At 39.3% G+C, this 15,078-nt stretch overlaps 1 protein-coding gene and 1 long non-coding RNA gene across 5 annotated transcripts in view; one reads left to right on the top strand and one right to left on the bottom strand.

Annotated features, from left to right (window-relative positions):
* Positions 1 to 552: 552 nt before the first annotated feature.
* On the top strand, positions 553 to 11,623 carry LOC114463029 (uncharacterized). Of its 2 annotated transcripts, none has more exons than XR_003674064.1 (4): positions 553 to 762; positions 8,194 to 8,424; positions 11,213 to 11,280; positions 11,372 to 11,623. It is a non-coding gene; the product is annotated as an uncharacterized LOC114463029 (long non-coding RNA). The 2 variants fall into 2 exon arrangements; XR_003674063.1 differs by having other exon boundaries at positions 8,194 to 8,505.
* Positions 3,120 to 15,078, bottom strand: part of LOC114463028 (vitamin D3 receptor B) — a 47,406-nt gene continuing 35,447 nt past the window's right edge. For all 3 annotated transcript variants that reach the window (XM_028446249.1, XM_028446248.1, XM_028446250.1), the window contains exons 8-10: positions 11,621 to 11,772; positions 10,392 to 10,508; positions 3,120 to 8,498 (exon numbers count right to left, since the gene is read on the bottom strand). In XM_028446249.1, coding sequence (XP_028302050.1) covers positions 8,245 to 8,498; positions 10,392 to 10,508; positions 11,621 to 11,772 — 523 coding nt within the window. In that variant the 3' untranslated portion in view covers positions 3,120 to 8,244. The remainder of the gene's footprint in view (positions 8,499 to 10,391; positions 10,509 to 11,620; positions 11,773 to 15,078) is intronic.

Here is a 15,078-nt window from a genome sequence, read left to right as displayed (position 1 = left end):
TTGCTAAAGATGCAACCATCATGATTAAGTAGGATAAGATGGTTGGATGGACAAATGCAACAATACAGGTGCTGGTCCTATAATTAGAATATCATGAAAAAGTTGATTTATTTCAGTAATTCCATTCAAAAAGTGAAACTTGTATATTATATTCATTCATTACACACAGACTGATATATTTCAAATTTGATCTATCTATGAAAGCAAGGAACATCTGTGTGTGAGTGTGTGTGCGTGCGTGTAGAGCGAATATCTCCCCGATGCGGTAAGAGTTCGACCTGAAAATACCCCGAGTGTGTGTATCTGTTATTTTGGAGTAATTTGGTCATTTCCAAATGTTTATTTTAATTTTATTTCACTTCTGGACGGCCCTGAAATGAAACCTATTCAACTTTTGACCTCAGGGTGTGAGGGGGCGCTAGTGCACCATCTATATCTATTTCACTGCACAGTACTTCACCCGAGCAAGAGTCACGTGTGCGGCCAGAGCCAATCGCTGCACACACAGTCAAGCAGACGAGACTGTAAACACACGGGTGAGAGAGAGGAAGATAGTTTAGACCAGAGAGGAGTGTCTGAGCTGCTGCGCCCACACTGATAAACTAGCAAAGCTCTTAAGTCTCACTTATTGGACCTGATGTGAGTCAATGATGTTCGTGTGTCTGAGCCACGGCAGACTCAACTTCCTCCTGTGTCATGCTATCGTTAGCGTCTCAAACATGGGAGCTCTCTGAATAGATCATTTTAAACCGTCAGCCACTGGTGAGTCTTTTGCAGACACGTTTCCCATTGTTTAAACCATATAGCTGTTGCTCAATAACGCGCTGTTTCACGAGAGTAAGTATTGACCTCAACGCGTTCAATTCTCCATCTGGAAAACTGCAGATTCTCTGTGGTGCCGTGCATGGAAGTTAAGCTGTGACCCCTCGGTTCGAAGGTAAAAAATGAGTTTTGTTTTTAAAAAAGACAGCCCAATTGTAGATAATACATTAATTTACCTTAATTTACTAAAACATACATTACAGAAAAATACAACAAAAATATGAAAATGACTCAAATACACAAAACTAAATATTTATACAAAAAAAAATACACATGTAGACACGCACACACACACACAGTATTTATCATACAAAAAACTAAATATTTATACAAAAAATGATTCCAGAATAACACTACAATGGCAACAAAAAACAATAATTATACAAAAAAATGCACAAAAAGACAACTGAAAGATTAAAAAATACACATAATGATGACTTGAAAAACATACATTACAGAAAAATCCAACAAAAATATGAAAACGGCTCAAAATACACAAAACTAAATATTTATACAAAAAATACACAAAATGACTCCTGAATCACACTGCAATGGCAACAAAAACAATAATTACACAAAAAATGCACAAAAACACAACAGAAAGATAGAAAAATACACGACTCCAAAAAACATACATTACAGAAAAATACACCAAACAAAATAATTTAAGAATTAAAAAAAAAAAAAACACACATTTATCATGCACATGTCCCATAGAATTAAACCAGGAAAATTGCACCCACAATTATACCCCTTATGCTCCCACATGAATGCATACTTCCGACGGGCACTGTACTAGTTTCTTATAAATTTGATGTATATAACTGACAACTAATGAAAATCCCAAATTCAGTATCTCAGAAAATTAGAACATTACTTGAGACCAATACAAAAAAAAAAAAATTCTAAAAATGTTGGCCAACTGAAAAGTATGAAGATGAAAAGTATGAACATGTACAGCACTCAATACTTAGTCTGGGCTCCTTTTGCCTGAATTACTGCAGCAATGCGGCATGGCATGGAGTGGCTCAGTCTGTGGCACTGTTCAGGTGTTATGAGAGCCCAGGTTGCTCTGATTGTGGCCTTCAAGCTCTTCTGCATTGTTGGGTCTGGCGTATCGCATCTTCCTCTTCACAATACCACATAGATTTTCTATGAGGTTAAGGTCAGGCCAGTTTGCTGGCCAATCAAGAACAGGGATACCATGGTCCTTAAACCAGGTACTGGTAGCTTTGGCACTGTATGCAGGTGCCAAGTCCTGTTGGAAAATGAAATCTGTATCTCCATAAAGTTGGTCAGCAGCAGGAAGCATGAAGTGCTCTAAAACTTCCTGGTAGACGGCTGCGTTGACCTTGGACCTAAGGAAAAACAGTGGACCAACACCAGCACATGACATGGCACCCCAAACCACCACTGACTGTGGAAACTTTACACTCGACTTCAAGCAACGTGGATTCTGTGCTTCTCCTCTCTTCTTCCAGACTCTGGGACCTTGATTTCCAAAGGACATGAAAAATGTACTGTCATCAGAGAACATAACTTTGGACCACTCAGCAGTCCAGTCCTTTTTTCTTTAGCCCAGGTGAGACGCTTCTGATGCTGTCTCTTGTTCAAGAGTGGCTTGATACAAGAAATGCGGCAGCTGAAACCCATGTCTTGCATACGTCTGTGGTTCTTAAAGCACTGACTTCAGCTGCAGTCCACTCTTTGTGAATCTCCCCCACATTTCGGAATAGGTTTTGTTTCACAATCCTCTCCAGTGCGTGGTTATCCCTATTGCTTGTACACTTTTTTCTACCACATCTTTTCCTTCCCTTTGCCTCGCTATTAATGTGCTTGGACACAGAGCTCTGTGAACAGCCAGCCTCTTTAGCAATGACCTTTTGTGTCTTGTCCTCCTTGTGCAAGGTGTCAATGTTGGTCTTTTAGACAACTGTCAGGTCAGCAGTCTTCCCCATGATTGTGTAGCCTACAGAACTAGACTGGAGACCATTTAAAGGCCTTTGCAGGTGTTTTGAGTTAATTAGCTGTCTTCAATATTGAAACTCTCCACAATATTCTAATTTTCTGAGATACTCAATTTGGGGTTTTCATTAGTTGTCAGTTATAATCAACATTAAAATAAATAAACACTTGAAATATGTCAGTCTGTGTGAAATAAATGTATACAATAAACAAGTTTCACTTTTTGAATGGAATTACTGAAATTAATCTTATATTCTAATTATATGACCAGCACAAACAAAAACAAGCACTCAAGAAAAACGACTGATGAATAATCCCACACCACACTGAAGCCTGCTGTTATGTACAACTGTTTATTATTGATTTTCAAAACATCTGACAAAAATAACATTACATAAACACCAATTTTATAATAGAAAAGAGATCTTTGAGAGAAAAAAGACAAGAAAGAGATAAATTGTTTTTACATAAGAATTTAGTTAACTTTTTTGTCTTGGTAAATGAAGCCATGTCGAGCTGATCTGCACAGGCAGTTTATGGCTACTTTCTTGATCTGTACACACGTGTCACTAAGTGCTTTTGTTGGATCGGATCGATATAGTTTAGATTTGGATTTCCTTTCAATGCACAGAACTGTGCAGTGAGGTGAATCCATGATGTCGAATTGGAATTTACTCCTCAGGACACATAGCGGAAAGTGTACAGAGTAGGAAAACCACACATGGAGCTGAGGAAGTTGTGAAACCGGCGTCGGAGCCCTCCTGTTCAGCTATGGCACATTGCTCATGTTTCCTCATCGTTCACTGATCAATAAAAACTCAGATTTCATTCAGTGTTTACCTGAAGCAGTTTGACATGAGTAGAAAAACAAAAATTAGTTTGAATTGAATAAAGTAAGTAGTTGCTCTAATTAGGATCCTATCATCTGAATGGAATATCTCTTCCCAGGAAGCAGCACTAAGTCTGTTGCACCGCTGAGGCGCTGACACTTTGGACAATTCCCATGTTACGTTATGTTGGTTACACGTGGCGCAACTTGGTGGAGCTTGAGTTTAAAGCAGCATTGAATGGATAGTGAGGATGTGACCCCTCTAATATTTCCCTTAGAGCAGACTTTGTGGCAGCAGGAGGAGTTAAGAGGGAATGAAGAGAAGACCAATCCTGTGTTACAGCTGCAGTGAGTGGAGCACAGGCAAACCTCTCACTTCTCCTGCTGCCCCAAAGCATACAGGTTGCTAGTCTTCTTTCAAAGCTGCACTCACTTTAAAAGGTGTTTCTGCAAGTTCCATCGCCTGCCATCATACTGCATACGTTAACAAAAATGCATTGAAAATTCCCTGCATCTGCTGATGGAAAATACAGTTCTCCAAGTGACCGCAGCTTCAAATGAGCCCGAGCCCCGATGGTCTGAGTAGAGGCACTATATTTAAAGTAAACACTCCTGGTATTATTGTGCGTTCAAAGAAGGCAATGCTATGTTGGAGAATCAAACTACACAAAAAAAAAAAAAAAAAAACTATGCATGACTTCATTAGCTGGACTCTCCCAAAATCTGAGATATCTCTGAGGTAATCGTTGAAGTATGACTCATTAGACAACAATAAATACCAATATGAATACAAATATAAAAGTAAAAACAGGCAAATGCTTGATGCTAAAGCAAAAAAAAGAAAGAAAAAAAAATCTGTGCTAAAAGAGGTAGGTTGTTTAGGTAAATTATGGTGTACATCCATTGTGGACACTCCTTTTGTTTTGTAAGAACTACACTAAGTACTGTCCAACGACACCTTTACATGAGGGATGGCAAACGGTTGTGTGGAAATGAAAAATGTGTTCAGACAGGATTTGTAATGATGACTCTTGTACAAAAAGCTTAAAAACTGTATCGACATGAAAGGAAGGAAAAATAAACTGTAAAGATTGCTGGTGATTGGGTACCAGAAGCTGGATATTGTAGGCTTTGTTAGAGTGTTACAAAATCCTAACAAACATGGAACCTTTGAGTTAGTGTTGGGGTTTGGGTCAGGCATGATTTTAGGCTTCCTATTTTTTTATATATTTTTATGCACAACCACACTGTAGAGTTTCTAAGCAGCTCTGATGGGCCAAACCAATCCAGATCTTCAGGGCCCTGTTTTTCAAAAGATTTTTTTTTCCCTCCTAAAGGTTTAATCCGGATGAAGTTGATCCAGATTTGGACTTGTTTTGGATTTCAAAAACCAGTGATGCCATTGCTTCATTATCCTGTTTTGTCATTGCATGCATCACTAAAAAATAATCTAAAAACAAAACATTTTTGATTGTGATGAATATTGTACATAAATATCAATTCGTGACAGAGTTAAATATATTATTTGTGGTTAAAACTGACAGCTGTTTGGGGGATTATTTAATGAGACCAAACTTGTTTTACTTTGCTGTATAGGCCTATACTGGAAGGCTGACGGATGAACAAATCTAATTAAAACCTTATGAATAAATTGGATATATTGTAGGCTATACTGCATGATCCAAATATAGTAATATTTGATACACTTTTAAAGTTTCATTAGATTTTGGGCCTGAAATCCATCCTCCTAATGTGAACAGTTTAATCCAGATTTTTTTTGGATCAAAATGATCCCAATCCTACTGAAAAAGTTCTGAAAACCCCAAACTAAAGGTTTCATCCGGATCAAAAACAAGATTGGATTACGTGATCCAATCCGATTATGTAATCCGTTTTTTCTTTTGAAAAAACAATGTTCCAAGATTTGATTTAATCTGTTAAAATTGGAGCTGATTACTTTTGAAAAACCAGACCCAGGAGATGCAACAAACTCAATGTGTAAGGCGAGATACAGGGGAGTGAGAAAACATCCCATCAGGTCTTCACCTTGTGTTTGCTGCTCCTGAGTTCTCCTGCTCCACCAAAGCATGACTCATTCTTTCTTACCCTGTTCTAGTGTGGAGGGAAGTCTCCCTGTGGCACCACCCTACTGCATTCACCATACACTATCAGCACTGCCTCATTCTGACAGAGAAATCAAACTCATACTCAACAATCAAAGTATGGTCCACCAATAAAATAAAAAGAGACACTTTATTAAACTTTCTAAATCAGTGTTCAGTAACAGCACATCTGACTGTTCCTAAACACTCCAGCTTTGACTCTCTCTTTAATTGGTGGGAATTACTCATATACACACAATTCAATCTATAAATATATATTGAGGAAAAATCAAACCATTATAAAGTAGATATAGAATTAATTTAAAAGTTAGAATATAGCCACAGTGATGTTTAAACGGCTGTTAAAATCCTCTCGTATTAAACTCCAACTCAACAACATCAAATCAACGACAGCAATGAGGGGAAAGCGCAAATGCTCATCAAATTCCTGTCGGCAAAGACGAGAAATTGTTATTTTAATCACAGATCTCTATCAGCAAGATCCTCCATAATCAGGGACTAGACTTCTATCAGGGGATTTGTTTCTGTAGAAATGGGCTGAGTAATGATAACTACAATTCCGGGCATGGAAGGCGGGCCTGTACACCTTTGCGTTAAAAGTCTCTCTGCAGTTGAGTTTTTAAATCTAAAAGCTGAAGCAGACAGCAAAAGGGACGGAGAGCAGAGAGAAGGCGCACAGGTCTCTGTCAAACTGGAAATGCCACAGATGAGTCGTACAAAGTAGTAAAATTAAGCAGAGCGCTTAACGCAAAAGATCAAGGCTCTGAAGTCAACCCGCACTGTTATATGCAACGTGCTTGGCGATCGATATGGCTTTAGATCAGAGAGCAGCAGAGTAATGTAGGTTTAGCTTATCGTCTTTCTGAGAAAGAGTCTTGATTATAGGCCATGAAGCCCAATCTGGATGAGTTACAATCTGACTGTGTCAAAGACAAACAACCGTGGGTTAAATCTTAAAATCAGCCTTCTAAAAAATCATGACCAACATACAAACAAAGAGCATAGTGTTTTAGAACAAAGTGATACAGGTAGAGAAAGTAAACAGTTTCATTTATATTTTGCATATATATTTTTTGTTTGTTGAAAAAACCTAGCCTTCAGAATCTATGTGGCCCCTATGTACAGCGGCAGATTTGATTAGGATTTTAAATACCTGGTATTTACACAGTGAAGCCACTAGATGGCTGCTTTGCACACATCATCAGATGAGGACGTGGACCACCAGGCCCACAGACATTCTAGTCAGTGTACTGTAATCCACTTTCCACTCACAAAGGAGAGGACTGTGATTTGTGGGGGTCTGAAGCAGTTTCCCACACTCTCCTTCAAATGTAAGAATTCCTGGAAATGTATTAAATGTGAGAGAACTTAACAAAAAATAACTATTGCAAGTTAATCATCATCTAAAGAAGACAAGCTTTTAGCTCAAGCTATGATTTGCTATTCCAGTTCAAAATTTGGCACGTTAGCCCTTTGAGATGTGATATACACTGTATTTTTACACATGGTTAAAGGTGGCATAACCACGAACAACATACAAGGGATAGTATAGAATTATTTACATTAAAGTAGATAATTCAAAGTCAGGAAAATAAACATTTCAAAAGGGTAACAAGCCATACTGGCAGCTTGCCTTGATTGACAGTTAGCAGCATATAAGTAGCTCATGCATTTAGTGGCTAATTGTCATCTGAAGCCCAGGCCCATGTGAGTCCTGCTAAAACAACAGGCGGTGCTATCAAAGTAGAAAACTACAATGACATTTTCCTTTACAGCTGTGAGGCCAGTAAGACAACTTGTCGAGTGGCTGCGAGAGTGGAGCCACAATGAGCAGCAAAGTTATTTTGGGGTACTACTAAAGTAGGAGACCATACATTTGGTGAGAGGTGAGAGGTGAAAAGCGTGTGTATGACGCACACACAACCTGGAAAGAAGCCCAACAAAACATTAATTCTGACTCGAAATAATGTGCAGGCACTGCTATTTACAGTAAACTGAAATTAAATCCATATGGTCTCTAAATATACATGTTTCACATAGGTGATGTTTACATATAACAACCTTTGTAAAACTAAGAGGTAGCTCAACAAAATGGCAAAGTAAACAACAAAGTGTTTTGTTGTGTTATTGTGTGTGCGTGACGTGTGCTCACACACACTGTCCGGGCTTTCACAAGCAGCTGTTGGTTGATTCAATCAAAGACAAAAACATTGGAAATAGGCAGAAGCTGCATGTGGAGGTTATGATGTACTGCATGAAATTCCCTTGTCTACCGTGTCTTGTGAGATCTGCTGCACTCCATTCCACCTTAGCATTTTTTTTCCCCCCCAAGACACAAAACAAACATCCAAACAAACACGCCACTTTCTTTGACTTTGCTCTGAACTTCACTTCTCGTCTATCCAGCACATCCTCATTATCTTCTACTTTTAAATTTTCTGTTTTTACCCACAGGGGTTTCGTCTTGAGCTTCATCTGGTACTTCTGGAGGTTCTGCGGTGGCGTCTAGGAGACTTCGCTGCCGAACACCTCCAGCACCAGCGGGGTGAGCTGCATGCTGTGCTCTGGCTGGAAGGACAGTGAGCGGTACTGTTTGGAGTGCTCCTCGTTCAGGCTGCGCAGGTCCGCCAGCTTCTGGATCATCTTGGCGTACAGCAGCCGCCCCCCTGGGTGGTGCAGCCTTATGTAAGCCTGCAGGGTCTCAGAAAGACGGTCCTGGAGGGCCTCGATCCGAGCGTGATCCTGCACACCTGGGCGGTCTGCACGGTCAGCAGAGAACATAGAAATTATATTGATATTACTGTCACACAAACTAAAGGACAGGAACACAAGGGCATTGTAATATTTCAGATGAAAAAAACGATTTAATTAAATTAAAAAAACATTTTAGCATTGAGAAAAAGAAGTTGGCAGTGACAGACACTGACAGGAAAGGAGGGCATGCTGTTTGTGCAAAACTGTGCTAAAGCCATAAATCATAGTTAGAAGAAATGTTTCTCTATCGAAGACGGAAAAATCCAAAAACATTGTTTAAAGTCAATATAGGGTAGTGGATGTGCTATTGCTAAAGATAACGTGACTTTTTAGGACAAGCGTGTCAAACTCAAGGCCTGGGGGCCAAATCCGGCCCCTATATATAATCAAAATCAGCTGGCAGAAAAATGTCAAAAAGACAGAAAAAACATTAATTATTGTCCAAATTATGAAATAATTCAGTTATAGATAAACCAGCCAAGGATCACAATTTTCCTCACACTTTTTTCACCACTGCAGTCTTTTTAAATTTCAAATTGTTCTATTTTCCTCTAATGATATCACATAATTTCCACAAATTAAGTAAAAATTGGCCATAAAATCAATGAAATTTGAAAGACCAAATCCTGCAGGGACTGATATCTATCACTTATTGCTTGGATATTGTTTGCGGCTTCCATACTTTGCTTTATATGTAGTGTAAAGTACAAACTTGGGGATATTATCAAACTATTTCATATTTGGCCCCTGAACTAAAATTAGTTTGACAGCCCAGTTTAAGAGCACAGTAAACTGCAGTAGCACCAACTAAATCAAATGCTCACCAGTTGTCTTGAAATAAAAGTAAATTCAAATCAAACAACTTGATGTTAGGTTTTCTTTCAACATGAAATAAAAATGCATATACTGATGTTTAAGTCGCTACTACCAATGTTTTTTATTAGATAAAATCATAGTGTCATTCATCATTTACTAGAAAAAGAAAGGAAAAAGCTCAAATATGCCATTTAAAAGTTTGTTTTCATCTCTACCCTAAACACTCTGTTGACAATTTTATGCATTGCATTATGGGATATGGAGTCCCATAAACAGATGCAGTGTAGTGTTTTTACTTCATTCTTGTGTTTCTTCACCAATTGAAGAGCGTAATGATTCAATTGACACATTTGTTCCTGGTATCACTCTTGATATCAGAAGGAAGTAAAAACACTTGTATGCACCCATCTCAGCCACATCCCACAATGCAACATGCAAAAATGTCAACAAAGTGTTTAGGGTGGTGAAGAAAACAAACTTTCAAGCATCACATTTAGACCTTTTTTCTTGCTATTTGGAATAAATGATGTTGATTCATTGATCAATGGGTAGTAACTTTAAGTAAAATTAATTATTTAAATGTATTGTCTCATTTCAAATTATTTCACTTGTTTTTAAACATCCATTTTAAAAGTTACAGAATAAATGAACAGAAAACATCCCTGCACTCTGGTCAGGTGGCTGTCTATTTTTAGAACAGGAAAACACACATGCATCGTTAATGAGGCGTCTTATTCACACAAATAGATGCAAATAACCACTTTGTTACGCATGTTGCTTGCTTGTCTCTTCATGTATAATAAATGGACTGTATCTTCTGGAAATGCATAGTGCAAATAAAAAAAAAAAACACGCTCACTTAAAGCTACAGCTCACAAAACACATATCTCCACAAAATACAGAGTGGGAAATTCATGCCAACTGTAATTCAATTACACTAATTTTAAGTCATATTTAATGCTACACTAATCAGACTTAATGTTCTCAGTTGGGAATAAAGAATATAAAAAAGAAGGATCTGTGATCAATCATGAACAATTCATGGTGGCCCTTTACAAATGCACAGCAGCATTCTGCATTACCTGGAGAGAGCAAACAGATGGCCATTAGCAGCACGTGTTCCTCTTCGTGCAGATTCAGCTTCTTCAGGCCCACCTGAAACTTCACCAGTGGCTCCAGCAGCTCCAGAGTGTGGCCCGCTAAAGAAAAGGCACACGTTCACACCATTTGAATACCAGTAGTCCTTTTACTCCAGAGGTTCCCTCAGGGCAATTACATGATCCTCTATTGTCAAAAATGTTACATTTGAATCAGGGTTCATTGAGCTGTCAGCTCTTTGAGCACACAGCAAACACAATATTTTCTGACATCATCCCAAAACAGAGGTTTGACCTTTGTACCACATCTCGGTGGTCAACAAATAAAGTTTGGTTTACTTCAGGGCTTTCAAACTGCGAGTAGAAGTTCCCTACTTTTTTTTTTAAGGAGACATTTCTTTTGTAACATCTCCTCAACATCGACTTCTAACTTTTTTTTAATGGTTAATGCCTTTTATTTGCATACATTGCATTTTCCTGAAAAACATATGAAGTAAAAGAAAAATCATTCCTTGCTGATTTTTTAAAAACAATATAATCTCAACACAATCCATATCAACATTACACATTTCACATTAAACTTGTAGAAAAAATGTCAGGTGATGTAATAAAAACCAAACATTACTTTGTTCCAGGATCAAGCAATACGCAAAAGAATGACACTGTCAAAATGCTCCATGAATTATATATGTTTTTAACCTTTTCTATGTTTGTTCTGAACAATTGCTATTTTTTGTGTTATTTTTCTAATTTTCTGTTTGTGCTTTTTGAACCACCCTCATCTCTGCACGGGGTATTTGAACAAGGATGCAAAGAAAGCTGGGTCCAGACACTCATTCAAAAAGTGGAACCGAGTAAAGGAATGGTGTATCAGGTAGGAGAATAGGTTGAAATTGAGCTCTGATCTGAAAAGGCTACAGGGATCATATTTATAAACTCTGCCATGTCTGTTGATGTCATTTCAGGACAACGTGCAACATGTTTTTCTGCATTAGGTATTGGTTGTTGATGAGCAGCTCAGAGTCGACATTCCTCAACTTTGGCCTATTCTCAAAACCATCGAGTATTGCCTTGGGAAGTGCACGAGACAGAGGTGTAACATGCTTTCATACACAAGTGATACTTTCTCACGTTTTATCTAAGCAAAATGTAAAAGAAATAAGAGTTACTATGCAACACACTCCTTTCTGTCAATCAGAAACATTCGCACTGACCTTTAGTGACATCACTGATCTGGTATTTGAAGTCGGGAGCTCCGCAGCTCCATGACATGTCCTCCAGGTTGAAACTCTGATTTGATCTCAGCATGATCACCTCAATGGCGCTAGACTTCAGCAGAGCGATCTGATCTTCTGCAGTCAGCTCTCTGTGGGGAAACACCATACTGTACTCGTGCTCAGCAAAATCAGCACACATGATTAAAAAGCCTGTGATACATCAGATTGTACCATATTTTTGTTTTGAGTGGTTTAAGGGCAATGTGTTCAAGTTAGTGAGCCTTTTGATAACAAGTAGAATGGAGTGCAAAAAAACCCCACCAAGCTTAAAGGGCTTCATCCCACTGAAGCAGCACATAGCAATGAGCTAAACAACTTGCTAACATTAACTACACGTTCACATGTTTCCCAAATAAAACATGAATGATTGTGTAAATCCATCCATCCATCCGTGCTTTTTGCTACATCGCTCCATTGACGTCATGAACAGGGATGTGTGTCTGCACAGCAGGATGACAGAGGAGACAGCTTGCTGATCACTTCACTTATCATAAACAGAGCTGCTTTTACAGTATAAATGCTCAACTTAAGGAGTTACTAAAGGATGCGTTCACTCAATGTAGGCTTATTTAAGAATGTAAATGCTTTAATTTTGCCCCGATACGTTTAAGAAGCCTCCCGCTGCCCGTTCTCACTGAAGCAGGAGGCAGCAGCTCCTCCCTCGGCTGTACAGATGGTGAATGATGGGGGAGTTGCCGCTTGAAAAGTTCAAATTTTTCAACTTTGAGCGATTTTAATTGCTTGACCTTATCGTTCAAATCACGCAAGTCACATCGCTTTAGGGGAGAAAACTTGAGGTTGCGTCATTTACAGTGATTTGAATTTCATTTCAGATGCTGCAGTTGCGTTCGGTGTGAACGCACCATCTTTACACTTAGGTGAGGGGGAAGGGAACAGGGAGGAGAGACTCAAGGTAGGAAATAGAAAGGGTGGGGAAGAGTTAATTATTTAAGTGAGATGTGAAGTTGTAGTTGTGCATATTGTGTTGTGTAATCAAGCCATTCTGGTGACAAGTGTGAAGCTTAGCTATAATGGTGGTGGCTGTCGACAGAGGGAAGGAGTGAGTGGTTATACCTAAAACTGGTATTTGGGATCAACGTGTCAAAGGTTAAGCTCTGTGCGTCGTAGACCAATGTATGTGCAAGAACCGCTACAGCAAAACCAAGCACCGCACCAGCCCTGAAGATGCAGCCAGGCCAGCAGAAAGAGTGGGGGCCAAGGAGCCCCAGGCCATCCTCCCATGACTGAGCAGCCCCCCAGGCGCCCCCAAGATCTCAAGCCGAGAGGCAGCCACCGCCCACGTACACACCCGAGAAAGCCCCAACCCCAAGGCCCACTGCCAACAAACCCCACCCCCACCCAACATCCTGAGGGGAGGGCAAAGGAGGAGCAAAGGCCCTCGCCCAGTAGACGGCCAGAGCCAGTAGGGACCGGACCCTAGGCCAGAAGAACCCGGAATAGATGCAGCACCGGCAGAAGCCCGCCCAAGGACAACGACTACATCCCCAGCTACCTAGGGCACCAAGGGGACGCTGCAAGTCTCCCCGCCGGCCCACAGTCGCACTGGCCGAGCCCCCCAGATCATTTTTTATTGATGCCGCCGGGGCGATGAGCCTTAGTTATTGCTAAAGTCACACCAATGCCGCCAGCAGGTAGGGGTGTCCCGATCCGATTTCGATATCGGATAATGGTCCGATATTAGCCTGAAAACGAATAACGGATTAAAATTTCTGGATTTTCCAATTTTTTTATTTTATTTTTTCAATTAATTTTTTATTTATTTTATTCAATTGTCGATATTATGTTGAAGGTTAAAATTTCTGTAACCAATTGGTTAATAATAAATAGATCTGTTTTTCTCATGCCTACTGTTGTTAACTATTGTTCTCTGTTTAAGTAACATCACATGATCAAGCCTTTTCTAACATTCCACACTACAAAATAAGTAATTATTTTTTTCTTAAAAAACAGAGAGAGAGAAAAAAATCATGTATGATTCATGCTGATATTTGATCAATATTGGTATTGGCCAATATGCAAGGCTGCAATATCGGTGTTTACTTCATATTACCGCGATATGGTAATAAATGAAGTCCTAAGTGTACATCCTTATCCTCTACTATTACTGAAATAAATGAAGACAGACATGGATGATGATGATCAGTGACGTGCCGTGACCACTAGGGTTGGATAGGCATGTTGCAAATCGAGACCACCAATGACAATTTCATGTTTCTGCAGGCAAGTGTTAATTCAATTCAAATCAATTTCCAACAAAGTCATCTCAATGCGCTTATCAAAATATAAAATTCATAATAAGAAAAAACCCAACAACATCCACATGAACAAGTGTTTAGCCATCTAACAAAATCAACATCGTAAAACACCAATAAAGAAACATAAACAATTATTTAATATAGCCTCCATACTCTCCCAACAAGATATATCTCATGACACGGCAGCGCATGTGTTGGAAACACAGAAACACGAAGAAAATGACAACAACAACAACAACTTGGAACACTGAAGCAGTGAGGAGCATCCACAAATTTAATCCTTCCTTTTGCACCATTCACTGTAGAAAGTATGAAACATTTTCTGACCTTACCATTGCTGAAGCTCTGGTAGCTCAGGTGTTCATCTCCCATCTTTTAAAAGCTGTTGTTTTTCCTCAAAAAAAAGTTTCTCTTTCATCTCTAGCTCTGTCATCCTGTCTGTAGTGTTATCCCGCCCACTCGCTAGAGAACGTAGCAGCAGTGATCACATGGCATCAATTCACTAATGTACTGTGAACTTACGTATAGCATTTAGCATAGCACGGCTACGTCCAAAGGCAGCTCTCTACGCTGCCTTTGGACGTAAATGGTTGTCATCTTGGGGACCTGACTGTGCATGCGCAAACACGTAAAAACATGCAATGGGAACGGAGGCAGAGGAGCAACGTGCCTTTGGGAGGGGGCGTGTCCTCCCTCTGCCTTACAGCGGAATAAGACTGTGCAGCTGTTCCAGGAAATAGCGCTGTTTAGTAATTTGGGCTATGAAACGCACAAAATGCGGACACTTTCAAACTTATAGGTACTGTAGTCTATTGAAAATGGAAAAATAAATAATTTATAATTATATTGTAATTAAAACAAATAATCAAAATATCAATTCACCCTTGGGTAGGCGCTGCCTACCTTGCCTACCCTGACGGCACGTCACTGATGATGATATTCTATAGGATATCAGAACGTTCAGTGCTTTCAAATAGTAACTGTTGTAATACAATTTACAAAGCTGTCATTTCATCTGGATTACAGGTATTTGTACATTTAGTCTTCAGTAATTTCATTAGACAGTTTCATATTCTGAGGCTTTGAAGAACAGACATGTTGTGCAGCTGTTTTTATTCA

This window comes from Gouania willdenowi, chromosome 5 (assembly GCF_900634775.1).
Source record: "Gouania willdenowi chromosome 5, fGouWil2.1, whole genome shotgun sequence".
NCBI lineage: Eukaryota > Metazoa > Chordata > Actinopteri > Blenniiformes > Gobiesocidae > Gouania > Gouania willdenowi.
This window is presented reverse-complemented; position numbering and strand designations above follow the sequence as displayed.